This window comes from Stenella coeruleoalba (assembly GCF_951394435.1).
Source record: "Stenella coeruleoalba genome assembly, chromosome: 1".
NCBI classification, from domain to species: Eukaryota; Metazoa; Chordata; class Mammalia; order Artiodactyla; family Delphinidae; genus Stenella; species Stenella coeruleoalba.
This window is the reverse complement of record NC_137169.1, coordinates 189,200,896-189,226,547: the sequence shown is the minus strand read 5'-3', so window position 1 is coordinate 189,226,547 and position 25,652 is coordinate 189,200,896. Positions and strand designations below refer to the sequence as shown.

The window sequence follows — 25,652 nt, the reverse complement described above, 5'->3', positions numbered from 1 at the left end:
ATGGTGGGACATGGAGAGGGCTGTGACAAGATGCTGGAAGAAGATGCTCCAGTATGAAAAAGGTCTCTTCCATGGAGGAAAGTAGAACAGAGGAGGGAGAAAAATTGAAAAGTATACAGGATCGGAAAGGAGATAATGGAAATTAAGGTGTCAGGAATCTCTAAAAGCAACTCTTCCTTCCCCAGGGCTAATTACACTTTAACCCTCCATACCCAAGCCCATCCTCTCATGGTCACCACGCATCTACCTGAATGCAAACCAAACCAGCCACCGTGTCTGGATACCTCCCTGCCTGCTGCAGGCTGGGTTAGAAGCCACCATGAGGCACCCACAACAGTTAGTGCAGATCTCTATCATGGCCTTTGTACAGGGTATTCCATAATTGTGTGATCACTGTTCCATCACTGGAGTCTCCACCATCAAACTGTAAGCTCCTTGAAGGCAGGGCTGTCTTATTAACCCCAGCACAATGCCTGGATGTGAAAGTAACCCAGCAGCTGACTGTGCGTGAATAAATGTATTAACTCAGCCATCACCTCTTTGGGAGTTTGTTTCCGAGCTGCTCCACTCCCACCCCAGGTTTCAGGCACGTATATGCCTCATCCGTGCTCTCATAGCACCTGTGCAGCTCTCATGGCTCTTATCATAGGACCTCTTACCTCCATATCAAAATTACCTGAAAACTCATTTGACTCACTGACTAGACTGACAACTCTTTGAGGGCAAGGACTGTGTCTTTTCTCTCTCTATTCTCAGCACCTATCATAATACTTAGAAACCACAGGAATTCAATACAGACCTGGAGAAAGATGAATAAATGAATGAATACAACCAAAAGGGTACCAAAAGAAATGCTAATAGAACAAGCACTCTTCGTCACAGAGAGACCCAAAAGAGTCTCCAGGAAGACGAACTGCCTGCTCCCAGAGTGTCGCCACAGCTCTGGCGTTTCTTGCAGCCTCTGCTGCCAGGAAGGGCTGAAACGCCATCCATATTCAAGAACAAAGACAGAGTGAACCCTCCTCAAGTCCTATTGCTAGATGGTACCTGTTGCTAAAAGAGCAGCTGGTAAGCATTTTGTTTCGTGCAAAACGACAAGGACAACAACAAAACAATTTATTACAGGAAGCAGCATCACAATGACAATGAGAAATCATGAGGCTAAATATACAGCAGAAAAAAAATACAGAATTTTTGTAATGAAAGACGAGGAAGGAGCTGTTAGAGTCTGAGGAAAAAATCCTGAAGGGTTGATTAGAAATTGCTCAGCCTGCATGAAAAGAGAGAAACTAAGGGCGGGGGGGAGGAGAGGAGAGGAAGAGATAAAGAGAGAAGAGAGAGAAAGGGAGGGAGAGGGAGAATGAATGTGGTTTTTTTCCTGGCTCTCTGACTCATTTTTAATCTGTCCTTTCCTTTCTCCCTCCCCTTCCACCACCCACTCAAGAGAGGATTCATTGATTGGGCTGGACTGAAATGTCTTACCTTTGCTCTGTGAACAATGAGTCTGAATCCATCTCATCCTTGCTGCTCCTCTCTCTTCCCTCCCTCCCTCTCCCCAGACGCCATTGTTAGCTGCTTCACTTTGCTGAGGCTGAGGCTTGTCCACGGTGGGATGCGGGGGGGGGGGGGGGGGGGGGGGGGGGGGAGGGGAAACTGGGACCAGGGGATGCCAGTGGGATCTCCGGAGCCAGGCTTACTTGCAGAGGCTGGAAGTCCCAGCCCTCTGACAGCTGGGATGGCCCTGATAACTAACCTGTTGCCTGCTTCCAGGCAGGAGCAACCTCTCCAGGTACGGATGGGAGAAAGCACAGACCAGATGAAGCAGCACCTTCCCTCAAGACAAAAACAACCCCCCCCACACACACACACCCCACAAAGCTCAGAGAGGGAGCTCAGGAGAGTGCAAACAGGACTGGCCCGGGGTCTGCGAGGACTGGGTCTAGCGCCCGCTCCAACACACACTTGCTGTGTGCACGTTGCCTCTCTGGGCCTCCATTTGTATAAACTGAGAGGACTGAATTAGATGGTCCCAGGGACCATTTCATGAAAAGCTGTCAGCCATCTAGCAAGGGCTATATGTTCCCCTTCTGCCCCATGCCCTGCAAATCCCTAGAGAGCTCTTTTTGGGTATACCCCAGGGTGTCTGGAAGAGCACCTCTGACTTGGGGACCCCTCCCCAGATGCCTAGCGGACTTCAGGGAGGCGGTGATAAAGGTTCGAGGCCAAAGTTCCCCTCAAATATGATAACTGAGAAGTAGAGGCAAATTAAGGACGTTCAGAATCAGTGAGGGTGGAAGTAGAAGGCACTGGGAGGCCAGGGGAGTGGGGAGACGTGGATCAGGCAATCCCTGAAATTAGAGATGATTCATATTTGAATAATGTGGGAGGGATGAACTCACAGCAGCCAAGAGAAGAGGCTAACTCTGCTGAGGGACCCCTCCCCAAACCTAAGCCCCACAGGGGGCAAAAGCCAGTGTTAGGGACCCTTCATTAGGAATAGAAAGAAAAACTGAAGCAATCTATAATCTTATTCTGAAGCGAAGTGACATAGTGGTTTTGTCTTTCTTCTTAAATGTATTTTACCCTCTTTCAGTCACTTGCCTTAGATATTTTTATCTTGTTCCTCTTTTCCTACTGACTTGATTTTTCCCAGTCTTCAGTGCTCCCAGAGGGGACACAACTTTGTTCTTGGTGCTATTTTCCATTTTCTCTCCTGCCCTTCACTACCCCATCTTGTCTTCACCACTTTTCTGCTCCCTTGTTCCTCTCCTCCATCACTCGGTTCCACCTTGCTTTGAGTTGTTGCCTCAGACCCAGTCCAGACTACCCAAGCCTTCCTAACCCCTCCACCTCCACCCAAGGCAGGGCTGCTCTGTGAATCTCTCAGGGCTGCCCATTCAGCCTGGCCGCCTATCTCTCAACCTCACAGATCATCCTGTGGGAACACGTGTTAGGAACCAGAGCCGTTCCAGACCCCAGGAGGGTGGGGAGAAAGTTCACCAAAAGGGAGGGGGAAACACAGTGGTCTCAGCTAGAGGAAGTGACTCTAATGCTAAGGGAAGGCCCTACCTTCTGAATGTCTCTGCAAATTATCTTTATTAGGGGGTGTTCCCACCTGTTTATGGGGGGAAGAAGGCCCTTCTCTTCTATGGGACCACTCCCCAAATGGTACCAAATGCGAGTGGGGCCCTCAACTCCACAACCAATCAAGCCTCCATCCCCGTGTCCTTCCTCATCCCCGCTCCCCTGCACACCTGGGAGCCACTGAAGAATGCCCCTGGGGCTCCCGGCTTCTCTAGGGAAGGAATTAAGAAGACACTCCTTTACTTCCAACCCCCAGAAAACCAGTTCTCTTAATTAATCAGTTTCCTCCGAGCTTTCATGTTTTTTTTCCCAACCAGGCTTTTCCCAGGACTCACAGCATTACAAAGTCAAGATAAGACCGAGGAAGAACCGTTGTATGAAAGGAGAAATGAACACTGGAAAGAACAATCTCATATCTCGAATGAGTCAAAACACCTGCATCTCGATCCAGCTCACTTGATACGGGGTTTCTCCCCGCCTCCCCCATCATTCTAACACACACACACACACACACACACACACACACACACCCCTCCCCCCACTTACCACCAGTCTGCTAAGCAGCTTTAAGCACAATGGGGGGTAACTGGGGGTGCGGTGGGTGGGCTAGGGTTAGAACAGTACCAGTACCAGAATACATATAAAGTTATCCGTCTCGGTAGAAAACGCCTCTTACCTGTTAGCCAGAAGAGAGCAACCCACGCCAGCACGACCCTGTCCATTTTCCCCAACTTCCCATCCAGATTAAGGAGTGAGGGAAGTGGGAAGCGACAGAGACGGGAGGATCGAGGTAACCGAGTGGCGGAGGCGACGGCGGGCGCGAGCGGGCCCCCGGCGTCCCTGGGCGCCGCCGCCCGGGCCGCGCAGGCGGGGCCCCGGGCTGACCGCGCCGCCGGCGGCAAGCGCGCTGCCGCGGGCTCCCGGGGTCCGCGCGGCGCTCGGCTGCGCCTTCCCCGCGGGCTGGCGCACCCGCACGCCCAGGCAGCTCGGCCCACCGAGCGCCTTCCGGCCACAGAGCGCGCCGCGCGGGGGAGCTCAGCCGCCGGCTCCTGGCCCCGCCGCCAGCCGCCCCGGGGCTACCAAAGTTTCTCGGTCACGTGCACGCCCCTGCGGGCCGCAGGTCAGCGCTGAGTGACAAAGTACAGGGGGGAGAGGGGGCGCGGGGGAGGCGGCAGGGCGGGCTGCGCGGAGCCGGGAGCGATCAGCGCGGCTGCTCCCAGCGAAGCCAGCATTCGGAACCCGAGCCAGAAGCGGGGTTGGGGACTCGAGGAGGGGGAGTCTGGGTACGCACGTGGCCAGGGACATTCTGAACTGGGACAGAGGGACCTGCGGGGACTTGGCATAACTTGTTGGCAAGGGTGTGCGCTTTCGCTGACCCCCCTGCCCTGCCCCTCCGTTCGGTTCCCTTTTTGACAGTGCAAGGAACCGAGGGGCTCAGCAGAATTGGAAAAGGTAGGCGGGAATCCCTCGTTGAAACTTTCTCCTGTTAAAACATTATGAGGTTAAAGCATTATGAGATAAGGGCATGCAGCTCTTTAACAGAAAATATGTAAAACCAGAATGAAATGAACAATTATACGGCTCACATTTGTACAACATTTAATCGCTTCTCGGCCTTTTGGCTAAAATCAGGCGCATTTGTACAACAGTTTGCAGGGCGCATTAACATGGATTACTCCGTTTCTTAAAAGGATCTTGTGTGTGTAGGAAAGGATTCTAAATGTATGTGTTTCGAGACAACCGAGAAATGTGTATGTTAACGAACATATTAAGCATCTACTAGGTGCTAAGAACCAAGGCTACAAAGATGAGGAAGACAGACTTCCTGCCATAAAGGGGCCTCATCTTGGGGCCCGGAGAGGGAGGTAGATCAGCACATTGAACACAAAACACATACTGGTAGTAAAACAGAGCAAATGCTATGATGGAGATCTGGAGAAAGGGCCCTCAGAACATGAAGGAAGGAGCAGTTTAGTGGGGAGTGGGGGAGAGTGGGCAACACCACAGTAAAGAAGGGGTAACATCCCAATTGGTATTTGCAGAATGGGCAAGATTTGTGCTATTGAGGGATGGGGGGTGGAAAGGGGACAGGTCAGGGGGAATTCTGGGCAGAGGAAAGAAAGGAGACAAGGCAGAAAGGTAGAAAATTCCTCTGAAAACAGAGTGGTTCTAGGCTTGAGGAGAGTTCCTGGAGAGAGACTCTAGGTGCTTAGGAATGAATGAATGTATATGTGAAACGGAGATGAGATGTGAACATCAGAAATGGTGAGAATTGACTCTGGTCTTTCATGGCTGCCTGACATCGCAATTCCCTTCTTATTTTCGAGGAATCCCAGCTATGGAAGCCAAAAAATCTAGAGCAGTCTCCCCAACTGGGGACCCTCTCACTTAGAGCTTTTTGAACCTGGAGCACATGAGGCAAGAAGCAGAGTCAGCGGAGAATCAGTTTTGCTGCTGAGGTGGGCAGCTGGCGTCCAGTGTTCACAGGCCAGCCATGGCAGAGGTCAGGCCATCAGACTACTGTGATGTGCGGTTTTTGGCTGTGCTCCTGGTTGTGTAGCCTCTCTGGGTTCCAGCTCACTTTCTACACCTGGCTCTTCAGACTTCCTGGCAATTCTGTGAGGCACCCCATATCCTCTTGTAAATTCTCTCTTTGCTTATTTTGGCCAGAGATGATTTCTGAAGCTTGCAATTAAGAACCCTGACTAATATGCTGTGTGAGAGAAATTTGGAGGATTATTTTCTTTCATATACAAAAGAAGGAAGGAAGGAGGGAAGGAAGGAAGGAAGGGAGGGAGGAAGGAAGAAAGGAAGGAAGGAAGGAAGGAAGGGGAAAATCGAAATAAAGGAGATACCTAACATTTGTGGGTTTCCTATTAGGTTCTAGACGCAGTCCTAGATGTTTCACAAGCTTTCTCGGTTAATCCTAATGAGGAAACTCAGGCCCAGAGAATTTAATCATCTTAAGATCAGGTAGCTAGCAGGTGGCAAAGGTAGGATTTGAACTGAGATCTTGTGGCTCAAAGCATATTCCCTTTGCACTATAAAACTGACATCTAAAAAAAAAAACAAAAAAACTGACATCTAGACCAGAGGGTTGATATGATGATGTATTTGTATCATCTACAAATTATTTACACACATTTACTGTGTGTGTGTGTATATGCATATGTACCCATGAACACACAGCATAAGAGTTTGAATAGTGTTTAGTATTTAAGCATACATAACGATGGTATTTTATGCAAAACTTGGACATTAGAGTTGAGAAATTGGAAATGGGGGATGGACTAAGCTAAGGGAACCTGGATGTGCATGGAAAGTGGAAAGGGAGAGCCCACAGAAGTGAGCTTTGAATGTGTGCTTGGTGTTTGTTTGTCAGCAAGGAGTCAGGGCACTTGGGGAAGAGTTTGTGCCAGAGTGGATCATAGAATGCAGGGGCCTGGTCCACCATCCAGGGAATGTATTTTCTGTGTAGCACACTGCATGTCTATCTTCTAGCTAGAGAGATACGGTTGATCAGCATCTTCCTGAGGGGGTGGAGCCTGGGCCATCCCTAAGGAGATGCTAAACTGGACTAAATCATGGTGTGTACCCCTCCCTAATGCATGTTATTACCAAGGTGATGGAGGGTTAAGAGGAACTTTAAGGGTACACCTGATGATTCAAAACATGCAGCCTAAAGGATGGAGGTAGGAGGAGGGTGGGACAATGGTATTATTTTGCTGTATTGGTGGAGGTAGCAGGATATGACATCAGAACCCTGGTGCTCTTCCAAGTGTGGTGTTTGAACTTCGGCATCAGAATCACATAAAAGTGTTTGCTTAAATGCAGATTACCAGTCTCTACTAAGAACTATGAGATCAGAAATTCTGGGTGGGACCTAGAAATCTGCATTTTAACTGCCTTCCTCACATTCTTCTGAAGCTCACTAATGTTTAAGAAGCATTACTTAATCACTTTTTTGTTTTTCTGGGAGGCTGTTGAGTTGATGTTTGCAAATGAGCCTCAGATTCAGATCTGGTTAAGCTCCAGTGGTCCGTTTATCCTGGCCAAATGGGACAGGACCCCCATAGAGATGAATTTTTCACCGCCAAGGGAAGGGTCCGGATCCCCAACACTTCAAACGTTCTGCTGCAACCAGAGACAAAATGTCAGAATATAGGCCTGTGTGGGACCAGATCAGGATTCCCAGGAAGCCACAGCTGGAATTGTATATGATGGGGAGTGGGTGTGGACTGACGGGTGGCTTTGCCAAAGTTGCACCCTTTAGAACAGAATTAGGACATGGAGAAAAGAGAAGTGAACCACCGCAAGGAGACAGGCTGGTAGCTGGTAGCAACCACATAGTTATAAATATAATGCAGCTGAATCCTCTTTAAAACATGATTTCATTGCAGGCACATAGGCATGCATGCACATGAATTCTGCTGAACGTAGATCTTTTTAAAGCACACAGATAATATCACATTTCTACTTCTCTCTGATCTGTTCTTCCAGGAGGAATCTATGAGGTGTGACTTTAAAACAGATACCATGTTTCTTACCTAAGTTTTGTTCCTCTTTCCTTCCCTTGGGCTACCTTTTCAGTTTGTTAATGTTCCCCATCCCCCATATCTTCAAAACCACCTGCAATGAATTACAATTTTTTTACAAAAATCTAAATTAAAGTGATAAACTAAAATAAACAAACAAACAAACAAACAAATACTGGAGACTCTAGGCACCCTGTACTGGAAACTGGAAACATTTTCAATCTGGAAGCCGTTTCATATTGCAGAATAAATTGTTTCATTAAGAAAATGCTTTAAAGAAAGGAAATGCAAATATAAAGCACATGATGCCAAAGAATTTTAAAAAGCTCTACTGCCAAGAACAGTGGTAAGTATATAATAAGTAAAAGATTGGGAGCATGTACTGAAAATTTCACATACTTGAAGCAGATTTAACCCAAGAGCGTGCTGTCTCAGGCTTCAAATCAAACTGCGGTGGTGCAGTGGGGGCAGAATTCCATGATGTCTGCTTGCCCCGTGCTGAGGCCAGACCCCACCAATGGTAGGCGGCTCCCACCTGAGCTAGCTCTCTATGCTTTCCCCACAGAGGTCTACCCAAGGATAATGTGCAGACAAAAAGAGCAGAACATCAGACTATATTTAGGGCATGGTCTCAAATGTGGAAAATGTATTTAAAAGAGATGATGGAAACAACAAAAGAGTAATAATGGTTATCTCAGGTAGGATAGTCATTCATTTATATTTTCTTCTTTAGATTTTCTACATGCTCTAATAGTTCTACAATGAAGAAAGAGTTGCTTGGACAAAAGATACAGCTGTGCCACAATTTACTCAGTCTCTAGGACATCCCTGGAGGAAGGAGAGAGTCACCAGGAAGGTGTGACGGGTGTTTTATCAGGCCTGTATCTTTAGCCAGATACAAAGCCCCCAAATGTACACCTGCACTCATTCTGTCTCAATCATGAGCTGTTAATCAAGTTAATTATGAGCAGTTGAAGCCCTGGCAGCCCTTAGTGACTGACAGTTCATCCTATAATTTCTCTGTGAGTTACAGAGCCAAAGATGAAGTAAGGCTGCTTCTCTTTTAGAAGCCCTATCTCCAGTTTCTGCTTTTGTTTTTGTTTCAGTGTTAGCCTCCTTAGGAAACCAGCACAGCATCAACAGCCCCCCAGATTAGCAGCAGAGCAGATTCCAGTGATCAAGCAGCATCCTTTAGCCCAAAGGGGGAATGATGAAGGAGGCCTGTCTTTCTGTATTTTATCCAGGCTTTGGATTCTAGGTCTTGGCGATTAAGCCAGAAGATTGCTTCTCAGCCCTAAGCATTCTCCTAGAGGCCTTCTCCCCTGGCACGGGTCAAAGACAGAGCCCAAGAGAGGGGAGTGAGCCAGAATAAGTATGTCATCCAATGACCTCACCCCCAGAAAACAGGCAGGTAAGGCAGCTGGAACAACAGAGTCAGAACACTGAACAGCACGAAGGGAAGCAGCTCTAGCAACGGAAGGGTCATTTGCGGGCCCTGGAAAGCTAGTGTTAAAGAACAGAAGCCTTGACCTTTGTGTTGGAGTTGGGGGGTGAGGCTCTCTCTTGAATCGTTAATTCTGTACTCCTACCCGATTCTGAGTGGGTGCCCTATACACAGAGATGATCAATATGTATTTCTGTCTAATTAATTACAACCTGTTCCAGGGCCTTCTTCCCTTTTCCTCATCTTCTCTTCTCTCTTGAATTCATTCATTTATTTATTCCATACACATTCACTGAGCACCTACTGTATTTTAGATACTATGCTGTCTAGAAATTCAAGATGAGTAGGAATTCAAATGAGTCATAGCCTCTTCTGTCAAAGAGCTTACAGTTGAGTTGTAGCCGTGTGTGTGTGTGTGTGTGTGTGTGTGTGTGTGTGTGTGTGTGTTGGGGTGGGGGAGAGACAGACACATGGCCTTTAAATGTGATAGTGTGACAGGGCCCATATTAGGACATGTTCTAGGTATGGTTTGGGAACAAAGGGAGAGGGGTCAGTTACCCGTCTGGAGTGCTGGTCAGAGATGTCTTCATGAAAAGGTGACCCCTGAGCTAAGTCTTAAACATGATCTGGGCAGAATTTCTAAAAGCAGAAATGGAGCAGGAGGTAGTGCAGATGCATAAGCAGTGGGCCGAGATGAGAGTGGGGCCAGCTGCCAGGAATATGAGTCAGCAATGAGGCTGGAAAAGTTGGCTGAGGTCGGACCAAGGTGATCCAGGCTATCAGGTCTGGACTGAACTCTGCAGGCATTGGACCACCCATAAGGATATCTAAGCAGAAGAACAAGATCAGACCTGTATGTCAGCCAAGTTATTGTGGCCACAGGATGTAGGATGTATTGGTGGAAAGAGAGACAACAGGCAGAGGCCTCTTCCATGGGCGAGCCCAAGAAGGAACAAGTACCAGAACTAAGCTATAGCGTGGCAGGAATGAGAAGCAAATAGTATGTAAGAGAGACATTACAGGGAGACACAAGAAGTAGAATCCACGTGACCTGACAACAGGTTGCGTGTGTATAGACTGAGCAAGCCAAGGAATCACCAGACTTCAGGGTGAGTTACTCAAGAATGTGGTGTGCATTTAGGCAATATCTAGAGATGATGGGGAACTTGGAGATTCCCCTTTTTTGCTTTGGCAAAGCACCGTGTAATAAACATCCTTGAGCACCTATAATGAACAACTTGGAATACTTATGTTAAAGAAGCAGGGGTCTCACAGAGGTCAGAGCCGCTCATGGGCTGTGTGGCCTGGGGAAGGCACTTTACCACTCTGAGCCTCAATTTCTCACTCTGCAAAATGGGGATGATCATTGAATCTATTTCATAGGGTTGTTATGAAGAGGAGAGACGAGATTACGCTGTGCAGTGTTTAGCAGGGAGTCTGACACGGTAGCTTTCAATGAATGTTAGCTATTATTACTATTATTATTAGCACGGGTTGGAGGATGCACGTTAACCGTACTGTCAGGGCCTTAATTTAAACTAGCATCAGGACAAAAATAGCATGAGGAAAAACATTTTCCTAAAATGCTGTTTCTTTTGGGGTGGTTTCATAATGCTCAGCTGAAAATCACACCTCATACTTAATATTTAAAAAAAAAAAAAGTAGAAGCCATCCAAATTTCCAATGGCTTCTCACCCCTTTAGACTGAAATCGAAAATCCTCACAGTGACCTTATAAGCCCTGCATGATTTGGCCCAAGCTCCCTCTGCAATATCCTCTCTGCTCTCCCCCTTGCTCACTTCACTCCAACCACAGACTTACTTTGCTATTCCTTAAACACCCCTGACGTGTGCCCACCTTGGAGTTTTTGCACTTTCTACTCCCTTGGTCTGGAACGCTCTTTGCCTGACATCTTCATGGTTTGCTTCCTCACTTCCAGTGTTTGCTTAAATTTCATTTCTTCAAATAGAGGCTCTTCTGACCGCCCTAAAATTGTCCCCTCCATCCATCCCTATTCCCTTATCCTGTATTATCTTTCTTCATTGGACTTATTGTCCAATAAGATGTTCAGACATCTTATTATATACATAGTTGTTTCTTTCTTTATTGTCTGCCTTCCTCATTATTAGGTTTGTTCTGTTCAACTTATTATCGTGCCTGAAATAGAGCCTAGCACTCAGCAGACTCTTAATATTTGTTAAATGAATGAAGCACTTCCTCTCAGCAACTCTTCTCTTAGTTTCCGTGGTTTTCTCCCTGCTTCCTCAGACATTCCTTCTTCCTTACCTTTCCTGGGTTTTCTTTTTCTAACTGACTTCTAAATGTTGGTGTTCCTCAGGACTCCATCCTGGATCCGTTTTTCCTCTCTTCACTCTCAGCCTAAGCAGTCGCATCTATTTCCATGAATTTAAGTACCAGCTTTATGTGGCTTACTTCCAAATTCTATCTCTAGCCCAGAGCTCCAGACTTAGCCGATTGCCTGCTTGACATCTCCACTTGACTGTATAAATAGGCATTTCAAAAGTAACATGTCCATAACTGGATTCTTGATCCCTCCGGCCCCAACAAAAACCTGCCCCCCTCTAGAATTTCTGAATAGGAAGATCAATGTGGTTGGAAAAAGAGAAAAACTGTTCTGTTTACATAGGACTTTACTTAAGTAAAACTGGAAAAAAAATCAATTGTATCAAAGAAGGAGAGGAGGAGGTAATAGAATTATGAGGCGCGTTGGACCCTCTTTGGCACTAGCACAGTCCTCGCTATTTTACAAAAAGACACCACTTGCCACTGGGTTACCCGAGTCGAAACCCTAGGATTCCTCCCTTTCTCTTACTTCTGCAGCCAATCCATCAGCTAGTTCTGTTTTTCCACAAAGTACAATTGAAACCGTCCTCACCTCTCCATGTCTGCTCCATGTCTCTGTTCTAGGTCATCATCATCTCACGTGGACTCCTGAAGAAGCCTCCTAACTCATCTCCTCGTGACCATTCTTGCTGATTTGAACCTGTTCTCCCAGTAGCATCAAGAGTGACCTTCTTAAACTGTAAACTATATAATGACACTTTAAAAAAATCCCTTAAATGACCACCCACGTCCTTAGAGTAATACTTGCACCCCTGACACTGGCCATGCCCACATCTCTGCTGGTCACTCTGTCCTCAGCATGCACCACTCTCCACCTGACTGGATACACTTCAGCAACACCAACCAGTCTTCCATCTGTTCTGAGGATTCAACAAATTCTTTATTGCGTGAGGCCTTTTCATGTGCTGTTCCCTCTGTCTGGAATGCTCTTCTTTCAGCTCTTCGCATGACTAGCTCCGTACCTTTGCATCCTTTCTCATTTTAAGTGGCACCTCCTCGGAGAGGTTTGCCTCCGATCACCTATTTAAACATTTAACAGTTAAATCCAAATATTCTTTTGAATTTTTAAAATAAGATAAAGCGATCTTGGCCAAGATGGAGTAACAGGAAATGAATTTATCCAGCAGCCTGAAACAACTAAAAAACTGGTTAAAATATATGAAACAATGTTTTCAGATACTGGACATCAGGAAGCAGAGATGAGTAATCCTTGAAAGAACAGAAACAGGGTTAGCCCTGTGATTGCCCCAGGTTGTTGCCTAGAGAGAGGATCCAGAATGCAGCATCAAGAGGGGTAACCTAGGCAGAGTCCTGTGGTCTCCCTGGGTTAAGGAGATGGTGTTGGGTGTCTGGTAGGCCAGGGTGGCTAGAGTTCACAGGGCAGAGTACCAGACAGAGAGAGCAGCACGAAGAAAAAGCTCTGGAAATCTGCTGAGGATCTCCCTTGGAGCTCCAGCTGAATACTGATCAGTGCATGTGTGGGAGGAAACTATACAGTGCCAGGGAAAGAACAACGTGAAAGGATTAGAAGGAACAATCCTTGAAATTCACACAGGGCTAGAAATAGTCTGTGTTTCCATTAGCCAAAGTGGGAAAACCTCTAAATTCATGGGTTGTCAGGAAGAGTACTCAGAAGGGTGTTATATCAGCAGAGGAGAAAATTAGTCCTAAAGGTTGCTCTGATTCCGAATAACAAAGCAAACCTTTGTTTAATAATAAAAGCAAAAAAAAAAAAAAAAAGCAAAAAAAAAAGCAAAAAAAAAGCAAAAAAAAAAAAAAAAAATAATAATAAAAGCAAACCTCAAAAGAAGGAAAAACTAGACTAAAATTGTTTCCAAATAACATAACACAAAGCACAAGAATATTTATAAGAATACAAAAATATGCAGCATTCAACAGGGTAAAATTTACAACTGTCATCCAACCAAGCATTGCCAAGCTTACAGAGAAGCAGGACAAAATACAACCCATAATAAGGAGAAAAACCAACCAATAGAAACAGACCCAGAAATGACAGATGATGAAATGAGTAGGCAAAGACATTTAGTACTTATTATAACTATATTCCTTATTATAACTACATTCCATGTTAAAGGCAGAGGACAGATAGACCATGTTAAGTAGAAATATAGAAGATATAAAAAAGATTTAAATCAAATTCTGAAGATGAAAACTAAATGATTTGATACAAAAAATACACTAGATGGGATTAGTAACAAATTAGACACTACAGATGAAAAGATTAGTAAACATGAAGAAATAGCAGTAGAAAATGCAAAATAAAATGCAAAGAACAAAGACTGAAGGGAAAAAAATGAAAAGAATATTAGTGAACTATGGGGCAACTTTAAGCAGCCTAAGGGGGGTAGTGAGGAAACTTTTGGGGGTGGATATGTTCATTATCTTGATGGTGGTGATGGTTTCACAGCCGTACACATATGTTAAAGCTCATCAAGTTGTGTGCTTAGGATATATGTATTTAACTTACTGTACTTCCATCATGTCTCAACATTGGTATAAAAAAGCAGTCTGGAACTAAAATCCCAGATAATAACATGGGAGATGGCAGTGGGGTGGTGGAGCAGTGGGTTGGGATACTAAGTGAGGGGAAGCAATAGCTTTCTAAGCTTCTTGTCTATTTGGGAAGAATGGGTCTATTTGTCTAATAGGTAATGGGTACCTATTAACTGTATAAGTTGTTATAAAAATATGTTTTAAAACAAGTGTCTTAAAAAAATAAAATAAAACAAGTGTCTTAAAAATATGGGTAGCTACTGAATGAAGCAAAATAGAATGCATAACTTGAAACCAATGTAAGAGAAAGTAGAGCAAAAAATAACTGATCAATTCAACTAAAGCAGAAAAAGGAAAAATAAGAAAACTAGAAAGATAGTAAACAGAAATTGAAAATACTTGAAGTTTTTTATTCAAGAAACTAGAAAAAGAACCACAAACTAGCCTGAAGTAATAGAAAGAGGGACTCTGTAAACTTAAAAGCAGAAATAAAAAGAAATAGGAAAACTGTAAAGTTCATCAATAAAACCCAAAGTTGTTTTTTTTTTAAGATCAATAAAATAAACTTTGGCAAGTATTAAGAGGAAAAAAGACAAGGTATAAATAACATTAGGAATTATGTATATTTTAAATTACAAGCAAATATTTTATGCCAATAAATTTTGTTTTTTAAATCAACTTTATTGAAGTATAATTTACACACAATAAAATGCACACCTTTTAAATGTATTATTTGAGGAGTTTTGACAACTATATGCCACCTGTAACGACTACCACCACAATCAAGGTATTTCTGACAACCCAGGAGTTCTCTTGTCAGTTCTCAGTCAATCCCCTTTGTCTACCTCTTGGCCCTAGGTAACTGCTGATCTGATTTCTAAATGATAGTTTTGCCTTTTCTTGAGTTTTGTATAAGTGGAATCATACAGTATCTATCCTTTTATGTATGCCTTTTTTCATTCAACAAAATTATCTTGAAATTCATCCATGTTGAATATCAATAGTTCATTGCATTTCATTCCTGAATAGCAGTCTACTATGGATATACCACAATTTTTAAATCAGTTCATCTCTTATTGAACACTTGGGTTGTCCAGTTTGGGGCTCTTATAAATAGAGCTGCTATGAAATTCATTTCCAGGGGGATATATTTTTTCATTTCTCCTAAATGAGTGGAAATTCTTGGTCCTATGATAAATGTATGTGTAACTTTGTAAGAAACTGCCACTGTATTAAAATTCTAGTTGCGTCACATTCTTGCCAACATTTTACAGCAATATAAATGAAAACCTAAATGAAATAGACAATTTTATAAAAAGTAATGAATTACCAAAATTGGTTGAAGGAAAAGTAGGAAACCTGAAAAGACTAATAACCATGCAAAGTATTGAAATGGTAATCAAAGGTCAACCCCACCCTCCAAAGATATACTATGATCAAAGAGTTTTACTAGTGAAGTTCTACCAAAGTGTCCAGGAATAGATAATTCCATCTGTTGTTCAAAGTGAACAGAGAAAAAGATAGCAGTTCATTTTATGAGGCTATTACAACGCTGATACCAACATTTTGTAAGGATATCATGAAAAAAATCTGTAATTTAATATCACTTCAATCAAGGAAGCAAAAATCCCACATTAAGTATGCTTTAAAAAATAAGCAATGCCAAGCATGATCAATAAGAGGTTATAGTAGTAGGAATGGTAGGATGCTTTAACATTAGAAAAATCTAGCAATATCATTTATTGAGCTAACCAATTAAAGGATAAAACCATATGGTCATCTGAAAAGATGCACAAAAAGCATTTAATAAAATTTCAACTCCTGTTCTTGATTTTAAAACATATACATACAACACGTATACACATACTCAATAAACTGAACACAGATAGGAATTTCTGTGGGAAGCACATATTACTAGAAAATCCAAGAAAATCGACTGGCACTATTTGAACCAATTTGAGAGCTCAGCAGGGTGACTAAATACACAAGATTAACACTAAAATCAATACCTTCTCTACACACCAGCTTTAACTAATTAGAAAATATAATGGAAAAAAGAAATACATATAAGAGTTCCAAATATATTCTAGGAATAAAACAACCAAAAAATAAATAAAGAAACCGGACCTTTATGAGGAAATCTATAAAACTTTATTCAAAGACATTATTTAAAATCTCAGCCTCTTACTGTATGTTTCCTTCCAAACACTTAAGAAAAACTGCGTTTTTGAAAACCATGTTCTTTGAAACAATAATGTCATTTAAGAATGGGGAAAACCCAAATCAAATCATACCGGTGGTTTTCATCATCTTACCCGCCTCCCTCATCCTTAGATTGTAAACTTCTTGAGGGAAAAGATCGTTAGTCGTGTTCCTCACTCTGTCCCCCCACCCAATACCTTTCACAATTCTCAGCACAGATTTGGCCCCTTACAGTTGTAAAACATCGAAGAATCTGAAGCACTTGCTGGTCCTCTTTCTCTCTACCTATTTTGATGGATGTTACGCAATAATATACCGAAATTGCTCCAAGCCTTCCAGGTGATAAGACCTCCGCCAACGACTCATGCCAGACAATCAGAATACTCCTCACCTGTGACCTCTCCCCGCCCCCACCCGCCCCCAAGGCCGCAAGAGGGGGAATCTTACAGTCTCGGGCTGTTTTTCTCCTGGTGAGGCCAATGCGCCTGCGCACCGTGCCCTGATTGGCTGAGAGCTGCGGACCTGCGCGCGCAGGTCTCCACCTCGGTTACTAAAGAGCGTGAGCCGGACGAGGGCGGGTGAGGGTGGCACTGTCTCTGGCCCGCCTTGAGGCCTGTACCACGCCCGCCATGCCTAACCGCAGGGCCAGTCGCAATTCCTACTATTTCTTCGTGCAGGAGAAGATCCCCGAACTACGGCGGAGAGGCCTGCCCGTGGCTCACGTCGCTGACGCCATCCCCTACTGTTCCGCTGACTGGGCGGTAAGGCTGGAGGCCAGTGAGCCCAGGGTCGGGCTGTTGAGCAAATGGGAGGGAAACAAGACTCGAGGAGGCCAGTGACCCCTGGGCCCCTCCTGGAGGGGGAGGGACACCCCCACCCCCACCCCCACCTTTCCGCGGCTCAGGGCAACCGACGCCGCTTCCGCCTCCCTGTAATGTGCAGGCATACAGGCTGGGCCCTGGGCAGTAGGCCCTCACTGCTGCTGCTTGTCTCCCCCTTCTATCTCCTCAAGCTCCTGAGGGAGGAGGAAAAGAAGAAATATGCAGAAATGGCTCGAGAGTGGAGGGCTGCCCAGGGGAAGAACTCTGGGCCTTCGGAGAAGCAGGTAAAGTTAGCCAGAGAAGAGCAGTCACCTGCCTTGCACGTAGGCATGCTCGGTAAATGCTGGATGAGTGAATGTCAATGGTAGATGACTGGGTGATTTGGGTGAATGCAAAGAAGAGTTTTTCATTTTTTTCCTCATGTAAGAGAATGCCTGCTAAAAAAAAATGGCAGGCTCCGGTACTAGGGCACACCTGGGTATCATTTGATGGTGAAGGCCAGGGAAAATCCCATTAGAAAACCTGCACCCAGTAGACCGTGATTAGCAAAGGGAGCGTTGATATTTAGGGTTTGTACTAGGTGACCTCTAAGGGTCTCTTTCAACTCCGTTATGATTTAAGAACCCTTTTTCAAATGTTTGAAAGTAGTTTGGTCCCCTCTCTCCTTTTTTTTTTTCTTTCTTTGCGGTACGCGGGCCTCTCACCGCTGTGGCCTCTCCCGTTGCGGAGCACAGGCTCCGGACTCGCAGGCTCAGCGGCCATGGCTCACGGGCCCAGCCGCTCCGCGGCCTGTGGGAATCTTCCCGGACCGGGGCACGAACCCGTGTCCCCTGCATCGGCAGGTGGACTCTCAACCACTGCGCCACCAGGGAAGACCCCCCTCTCTCTTTTTGAATGACACCTGGAACAAGGCCAGTTCCTGTGTTTAAAGTATGGAAATAACAAGATTTATGGATGTTTGTGAACGTTTGTGTCTTACAGGTAAGAGTTGTATAAAGTTTATTTGGGTTAATTTGTGTGTAGCAGGATGTTAAAGCACTAAATAAAATTTGGTGCTGATTCATATCAAGAAAAGGCAAGGTAATTGTGGAATTTCCCCCCTCCCTCTGTGTTCTTCCCATTCTTACATAGCAAAAATTCTATTCTTATTATAAACTGTTAATATTGGATTGAAATTCGAGAGTTTTGCTTGTTTTAGGTTTGAGAGATTTTTATTTTATGGCTTTATGTTTGAGTAGACGCTCTAATCAGTTGAATTTGTACTTGTAAACCATAATTTTTTTTTTTCTTCTCACTACAGTGTCTTAAGACATCTCCCCTCAAAATGAAAGCCATGTTGTATGTTTACGTCATTGAGACTTGGAGTCAGCACAATCTGGTTTTTACTTTGAGTGAAGAACAAATAATATTAGAGTACTTTGGGAAATGTTTTTTTTTTTTTAATTATTTATTTTTGGGCTGCATTGGGTCTTTGTTGCTGTGCGCGGGCTTTCTCTAGTTGCAGTGAGCGGGGCCTACTCTTTGTTGTGGTGCGCAGGCTTCCCATTGCGGTGGCTTCTCTTGTTTCGGAGCACGGGCTCTAGGCACGCGGGCTGCAGTAGTTGTGGCTCGTGGGCTCTAGTTGTGACGCACGGGCTTAGTGGCTCCGCGGCATGTGGGGTCTTCCCGGACTAGGGCTCGAACCCGTGTCCCCCTGCATTGGCAGGTGGTTTCTTAACCACTGCGCCACCAGGGAAGTCCTGGGAAATGATATTTTTTTGGCCACTGGACAGGCATGTATTGTGTGACCCAGTAGGATTAGTTTAGATTATCAGTAGTGGGCAAATGGCTTTCAGCAGTAATTGGAGTGGTTATTTACCACTCAGCCTTTTGATACAAAATATTTATAGATTTTTGCCATCGTCTGCCTTTGGGTGTTGGTTTTGTTGACGATTATTTATTTATATACTCATTGGGTTTATTGGCGTGGAGAGGTTACCAAAGTAATCTGTGGGTTGTTTTGCAGTTATTTTACTAAATTTAAATATATGGTATAAAGTGCCCAGCGGGAGTTTAAGTATGTGGTCAATGATTACCTTTTTCTTTAGAAACCTGTTTCCACCCCACTGAGGAGGCCAGGCATGCTTGTACCAAAGCAGAATGTTTCACCCCTGGATATGTCAGGCTTGTCTCTAAAAAGTGATCAAGGTAGAGTAATCCTAAAATGTTTGCTTAGATAAACTTGGGTGCTTAAAATACTATGATATATTGATCAGTAAACGTGTGTTCTGTTCATTTTGATTCTGCCTTTCAAAGTAATTGACTACAGGTGTTTGAACACGATGGCACTAAAGTTGTAAAAGATCGGGTAATGTGCTTTCGTTGAAGTAACACTGGAGTTTTTTTTTTTTTTTGCAAAAATCTGGTCTCGTTTTCTACCACTTCATATGTTATTAAACATACTTTTGGATTTAAGTGTTTATAGCTAGACACTTACATACACTTGTTATAAAAGTAAAGATAAATTGAGCTAGCCTAGATAAAAACATAGCTAATCAGAGTCCTTCCTATTCCTTCTGGCTGTTTTTTATTAAATATGTTCTTTGTTAAAAATTTAATCTTCAGCAGTCTTAAGTGTGGCCAATCCTGGTAAATAATACCTCCTTACATTCTCACATTTCTTTCTTTCTTTAGAGAATCTGTAAGTGGTCTTGTGTATATTGGTAAAAAGTAAAGAGTGAACTAAATTGTCCATAGTTTATATCATTTTTTCTACAGATTGTACTTAGTTTTATTTACCTAGCCCTTATATTTCTTGAGTATGGGTCACAGCTTTTCTTAAGTCATTCCTGAGATTCAGGGCTTATGTACAGCTAAATTACGTAGAGCTGGCTGCAAGTTTGAATAATTTTGTTACTTCATGCAAAGAGTGGTTACTACTTTAATCCTTGATAAGTGTAATTATAAAAATTGATTAATTTACCTGGTATAGCTGGTTTATTTTCTCTTTTCCAGCTCATTTAGGGATATAGGAACACAAGGAGAAAGGTTCTAAAACTTTTGGTTTTGTCAAAGGGGTAAATGCGAAATGCTCATCTTTTCGTGTTGTCTTTTTTATTTTTTTTAAGCTGTCCTTGGAGGCATTTTTTATTTTTTGAACATTTTTAGCCATGGCGAGCTACCTCCTCACTGTGAACAGCGCTTCCTCCCTTGTGAAATAGGCTGTGTTAAATATTCTCTCCAAGAAGGTATTATGGCAGATTTCCACAGCTTTATAAATCCTGGTAAGTGGCCAGTTAGAGTAGATGCTAGATCTTTAAAAGTTGTCTTTTATATTGACCTTATTTGATAATAGTATTTTTATTAAAAGCAGTTGTGTAGGTAAGTTCTTAATGTAACACAGGACTTCATAATAATTGGATGAAAAACTTTAGAACTAAGTGTTGACACAGAGTTTTTGGTTTAGTCTTTTAACCTCAAGTAAGCATTAGAGTTGGGTGGATAGAATGCTTGAAAAATGTGTAGACTGCTATTTGCTTATTTGCAGTCTTACATCTTAGAATTTCCTGAAAGCTTCTTATACCTTTGCTCTTTTCTTTACCCCATCCTTCACCTCCACAGTCACTAGTTTTTAACTTGCTATTGCCTTATAACCTTGAGCAAAGTACTTATCCTTTCTGAACCTATTAGCTCTATAAATTGGGGATAATGCCTATTGGAGGCCTGTTCTAAGGAATACATGAGAAGGTATGGAAATAGCGTAGTATTTAATAGGCTCTCGGGTATTCTCATTATTTTTTCTTCCTACTACTCCACCCCATCAAAAGCAATTAGTAATGAAGACATAGGATTTGATTCAATTCCCAAGTTGGTAAAGAGTAGTTAAGGGAGTACTATACCTTTAAAGGTAAGTGGGAGGGATGTGTAGGGGGAAGAGTAAAGGAGAAGAGGTTGGGAAAAGAAGAATTTCATCTTCAGTTTTATCAATTGCTTTAAAATTCATTAGGACAGTCCAGTACTTTTCCTTGTTTTGAGATAACAAGAAAAATTTTCCTACTTAACACTTAGGAGAGTTGCTGCTTAGGACACGTCAAAAAACTACTTTTTTCTGTACGGGTGTAAAACATTAAAAAATAGAATTTGGAGACTTTTTTCCTCCAAGAAATACGTAAATACCTTGCTATATCAAGGGCCTCATGAATCCCTGTGGCCTCTTCGTGGACCCCTGGCTAAGATTCCTTTAGCACAAATTTTCTTTACCTAGTATTTCTTTCTCTGTGAGGAATAACTTGCTTTTTAAAGTAGCTTAGACAATATACCAAGATTCTTTGATAGTCATAATAGCTTCGGTTAGGAAAAAAGTCCCCTAGGAGGGTTTAATCTTCTGTAATTTCACATAGCAGTAACAAGTACCTATGTTATGATTTGGTTATCCTGTGGAATATTACTGTAGCACAACCGGAGAGCTTCCAGATTTCTGCTTCTCTCAATAAAATGTTTTGTATTACAGGTGAAATTCCACGAGGATTTCGGTTTCATTGTCAGGCTGCAAGTAAGTATAAAGTAATGGGGTAGAATATAGGCATTGAATACGTGTGTACCTGGTTAAGATGCTGCTTTAAACAGACACATAAAACATTGATTGGGGGGAAGAATAACCTCAATTATTGTTGGAGAATCTTCATAGAAGTGGTAGATGGTGTATGTAATCCTCAAAAACTTTAAAATTATATAGAATGAAAGGAGAAAATCCTTTTCCCTTTATGGAGATTGTGTTTTTATTTTCTTCTTTTTTTCTGCTTATATCGTTTGGCTTGAAGATCAGCGGCTTTTACCCACCAGGTGCATAGGTAGGTCTTTTAACAGGTATCAGGTTACCTAGATTTAGGGCCATTCACAGGAATATCCATTCAAAATTAAGGGATAAAAAGTTGATACTGGGCCTCCCTGGTGGCGCAGTGGTTGAGAGTCTGCCTGCCGATGCAGGGGACACGGGTTCGTGCCCCGGTCCGGGAGGATCCCACATGCCGCGGAGCGGCTGGGCCTGTGAGCCGTGGCCGCTGAGCCTGCGCGTCCGGAGCCTGTGCTCCGCAACGGGAGAGGCCACAACAGTGAGAGGCCCGAGTACCGCAAAAAAAAAAAAAAAAAAAAAAAAAAAAAGTTGATACTTCAAAAATAACAGAATGTTATACAGCAAAACAGCTATGAATTAATTTTTCAGATGAGGAAAATGGGTTTCTATTTTAGTATTTTGCAACCAAAGGATGTGACTGTATATCTAAGCTCTTGTACTCTTTTCTAGAAACTAGATTTTAACCAGTTTCTTATTTGATTCAAATGAAAATCATGATAATAGGTTTGCTTTTTAAGTTTTATTCAAAATGTCAGTTTTTTTCTTAAAAATGTAGGCAATTAGCCAGTAGAAGTATTTGAAATTAGAAATAAGTTTTTCAAATCTGCCATAACAAGCAGCTGTTTTGTAATACTTATAATATTGTTCTTTATAAGTGAAGAGAATATTTTAGGCTCATTTTTGGTTATGTCCTTTGAGTTTTTTCCAGTCTTAGTGAAAAATATGTCCTAGTCCTTTTTTTGTTTGCCTGGGATCAGGGCTGTAGGCCTTGGAACAAGGAGTTTAAGGCAGTTTTTTTAAGTAAGTTTGTAGCTTTGAATGAAAAAAATTATAGAATAAAAATTCTGTTGTAACTTTGAGGTGTGAACCTAGCTAATCTCAAGTGTTACATTGTCTGAGGTTATTTGACAAAATAGGTAGTGGTAAAACCAAAAATAGAAACTTAGCTGGTGAATTAATTTCACATTTTTACTTAAGTTCTTTTTCTGGTTTGCTCATCTGATGAGTGCATTGGAATCCCTATGTGCCAGACACTCATTTGTGAGAATGTCCCTTTACTGTTTATCTTGTTTCTGATTAAATTTTTAAAAAAATTATTTTTAAAGGCTTATTTTTACAGTCTTTCCAAATTAACTGATTAACAGAAAGTGGTTCTTTTTTTTCTAACATTTTTATTGGGGTATAATTGCTTTACAATGGTGTGTTAGTTTCTGCTTTATAATAAAGTGAATCAGCTATACATATACATATATCCCCATATCTCCTCCCTCTTGTGTCTCCCTCCCTCCCTCCCTATCCCACCCCTCTAGGTGGTCACAAAGCACTGAGCTGATCTCCCTGTGCTATCTGGCTGCTTCCCACTAGCTATCTGTTTTACATTTGGTAGTGTATATATGTCCATGCCACTGTCTCACTTCATCCCAGCTTACCCTTCCTCCTCCCCGTGTCCTCAAGTCCATTCTCTACACCTGCATCTTTATTCCTGTCCTGCTAGGTCCTTCAGAACCGTTTTTTTTTTAGATTCCATATATATGTGTTAGCACATGGTATTTGTTTTTCTGTTTCTGACTTACTTCACTCTGTATGACAGACTCTAGGTCCATCCACCTCACTACAAATAATTTCATTTCTTTTTATGGCTGAGTAATATTCCATTGTATATATGTGCCACATCTTCTTTATCCATTCATCTGTCAGTGGACACTTAGGTTGCTTCCATGTCCTGGATATTGTAAATAGAGTTCCAATGAACATTGTGATACATGACTCTTTTTGAATTATGGTTTTCTAAGGGTATATGCCCAGTAGTGGCATTGCTGGGTCGTATGGTAGTTCCATTTTTAGTTTTTTTAAGGAACCTCCATACTGTTCTCCACAGTGGCTGTATCAATTTACATTCCCACCAGCAGTGCAAGAGGGTTCCCTTTTCTCCACACCCTCTCCAGCATTTACTGTTTGTAGATTTTTTGATGATGGCCATTCTGACTGGTGTGAGGTGATACCTCATTGTAGTTTTGATTTGCATTTCTCTAATGGTTAGTGATGTTGACAATCCTCCCATTTACCATTGGAACAAAAAGAATAAAATACCTAGGAATAAACCTACCTAAGAAGACAAAAGACCTGTATAGAAAGGTCTTATAGAAAACTGTAAGACACTGATGAAAGAAATTAAGGATGATACAAACAGATGGAGAGATATACCATGTTCTTGGATTGGAAAAATCAACGTTGTGAAAATGACTATACTACCCAAAGCAATCTACAGAGCCAGTGCAATCCCTATCAAACTACCAATGGCATTTTTCACACAACTAGAACAAAAAATTTCACAATTCGTAGAGAAAGTGTGGTTCTTAGAAACAAACCTATTAAGGACTCTAGGAATGTTTTCTTGAGTTTTTTTTCAGACTAATTAAAACTGAGCACAATGTTTTTCATTCAGGAAACCTAAGATCCTTGGAGCTCACCAATTTAAGCGTGTCTTAAATTGCCAATTTGATAACCCTGAGAAATGTGCCAGTTAAATAAGACAAATGAGTGTATTAGAGTGACAGCTATGTCGACATAATAACTAAAAATGCCCAGGCTAGTGCAATCAAGCTGATATTTAGGAAAAGACCGTGTTTCATACAGTAACACACTGAAGCAATTAAAATTTGATGTGGTTACAATTTGATTAGAAGTTAAGGAATGTGCATGTAGATGTTTCAAATGCTCCTGTGCTATCTGGCCTTTTAAGAAGTAGTTACAAGTGAAATCAAGCGAAGGCTTCGTGGGCATTATGGTTTAGCACATAATATTGAAGAATTTCAAGATTGGAAGAGATTTTGATAGACTCCCCCCCCGCAACCCGTATGTTCCTCTGAAGGGGAGTGCAGGTTCTGTATGTGTGTGTTGGAGTGGGGAGGAGGTAGGAGGTTTGGGCCCATCTCATTCTCCCACACTTCCCCAGAGCAGCTCTGCTTCTGTCTATTTCACTAATTAATGATTTTTGAGAGAGAAGCTCTGCTTTAAAAGGAGCAAAGCCTTAGAAACTGCTTTTAGCTTCCTGTACAAAAGGTCTGTCAGCTTTTAAAATGAAGCTTCATACACAAAAACATCATAACATTCACTTAAGGTGGAAAGAATATTAATGATCAGCAGTGCACCTGCTATCAATCAGCTGAAGAAATAGCACATTGCTGTTATCATTGAAGACCGCTATATTTTTCCCTGATTTCATCCTCCCTCTTAAGAGAACCACTGTTCTGAATTTTGTGTTAGTTCCTTTGTTTTATGAATAATTTTATGATAAATACATATTTAAATGGTGTATTTAATTCTGCTTGAACTTTGATTTAACATATTGTGTATATTTCTTGTATTTTTGTTAACTCAACAATGTCTTTTCCCCATTTCTCCATTGGATTGTTTTTCATCTTTTTTTGGTTTATGGAAGTTTATAATATGTTTTTATTGATTGTTTTAATTGTGTGCAGATACCTGTTTGCAGTTTGTGCCTTGCATTTTTTTACTCTCTTTATGGTGTATTTTAATGAACAGAAGTTTTTATTTTTAGTTCAGTAAATGTATCTTTTCCATCATGGTTGTGGGGTTTTTTGGTCTTATTTAAGATTTCCCTTCTACTTGAAGGCCATGAAGATATATTTATTCTCTTCTATAGTTCCAAGTTCTTATTCCACCTGGAATTGACTTATGTATGATGTGAGGAAAAGATTCAGTTCCGTTTTTTTCACATGTGGATCATCAGTTGTCTCAGTGTATTTTATTGAATAATCAATTTTTCCCCATATGTAGTGCCACCTGTATCATATCACGTTTCATTTTATGCATGAGTTTTTCTGATATCTTCT

The 25,652-nt window shown here is 42.4% G+C and overlaps 2 protein-coding genes across 9 annotated transcripts in view; one reads left to right on the top strand and one right to left on the bottom strand.

Annotated features, from left to right (window-relative positions):
* Window positions 1-3,892, bottom strand: part of ILDR2 (immunoglobulin like domain containing receptor 2) — a 61,933-nt gene extending 58,041 nt beyond the window's left edge. For all 5 annotated transcript variants that reach the window (XM_079918342.1, XM_079918340.1, XM_079918343.1 and 2 more), the window contains exon 1: window positions 3,761-3,892. In XM_079918342.1, the coding sequence (XP_079774468.1) occupies window positions 3,761-3,806 (46 nt within the window). In that variant the 5' untranslated portion in view covers window positions 3,807-3,892. The remainder of the gene's footprint in view (window positions 1-3,760) is intronic.
* MAEL (maelstrom spermatogenic transposon silencer) overlaps window positions 1-25,652 on the top strand; it is a 134,989-nt gene that overhangs the window by 49,534 nt on the left and 59,803 nt on the right. The window contains exons 1-6 of one of the 4 annotated variants that reach the window (XM_079918385.1): window positions 4,069-4,204; window positions 16,821-16,904; window positions 17,156-17,248; window positions 19,052-19,151; window positions 20,072-20,227; window positions 21,454-21,495. In XM_079918385.1, the coding sequence (XP_079774511.1) occupies window positions 17,192-17,248; window positions 19,052-19,151; window positions 20,072-20,227; window positions 21,454-21,495 (355 nt within the window). In that variant the 5' untranslated portion in view covers window positions 4,069-4,204; window positions 16,821-16,904; window positions 17,156-17,191. Of the gene's footprint in view, window positions 1-4,068; window positions 4,205-16,691; window positions 16,905-17,155; window positions 17,249-19,051; window positions 19,152-20,071; window positions 20,228-21,453; window positions 21,496-25,652 lie in introns of those variants that run through there. The other 3 variants (XM_079918383.1, XM_079918382.1, XM_079918384.1) reach the window with 3 other exon arrangements.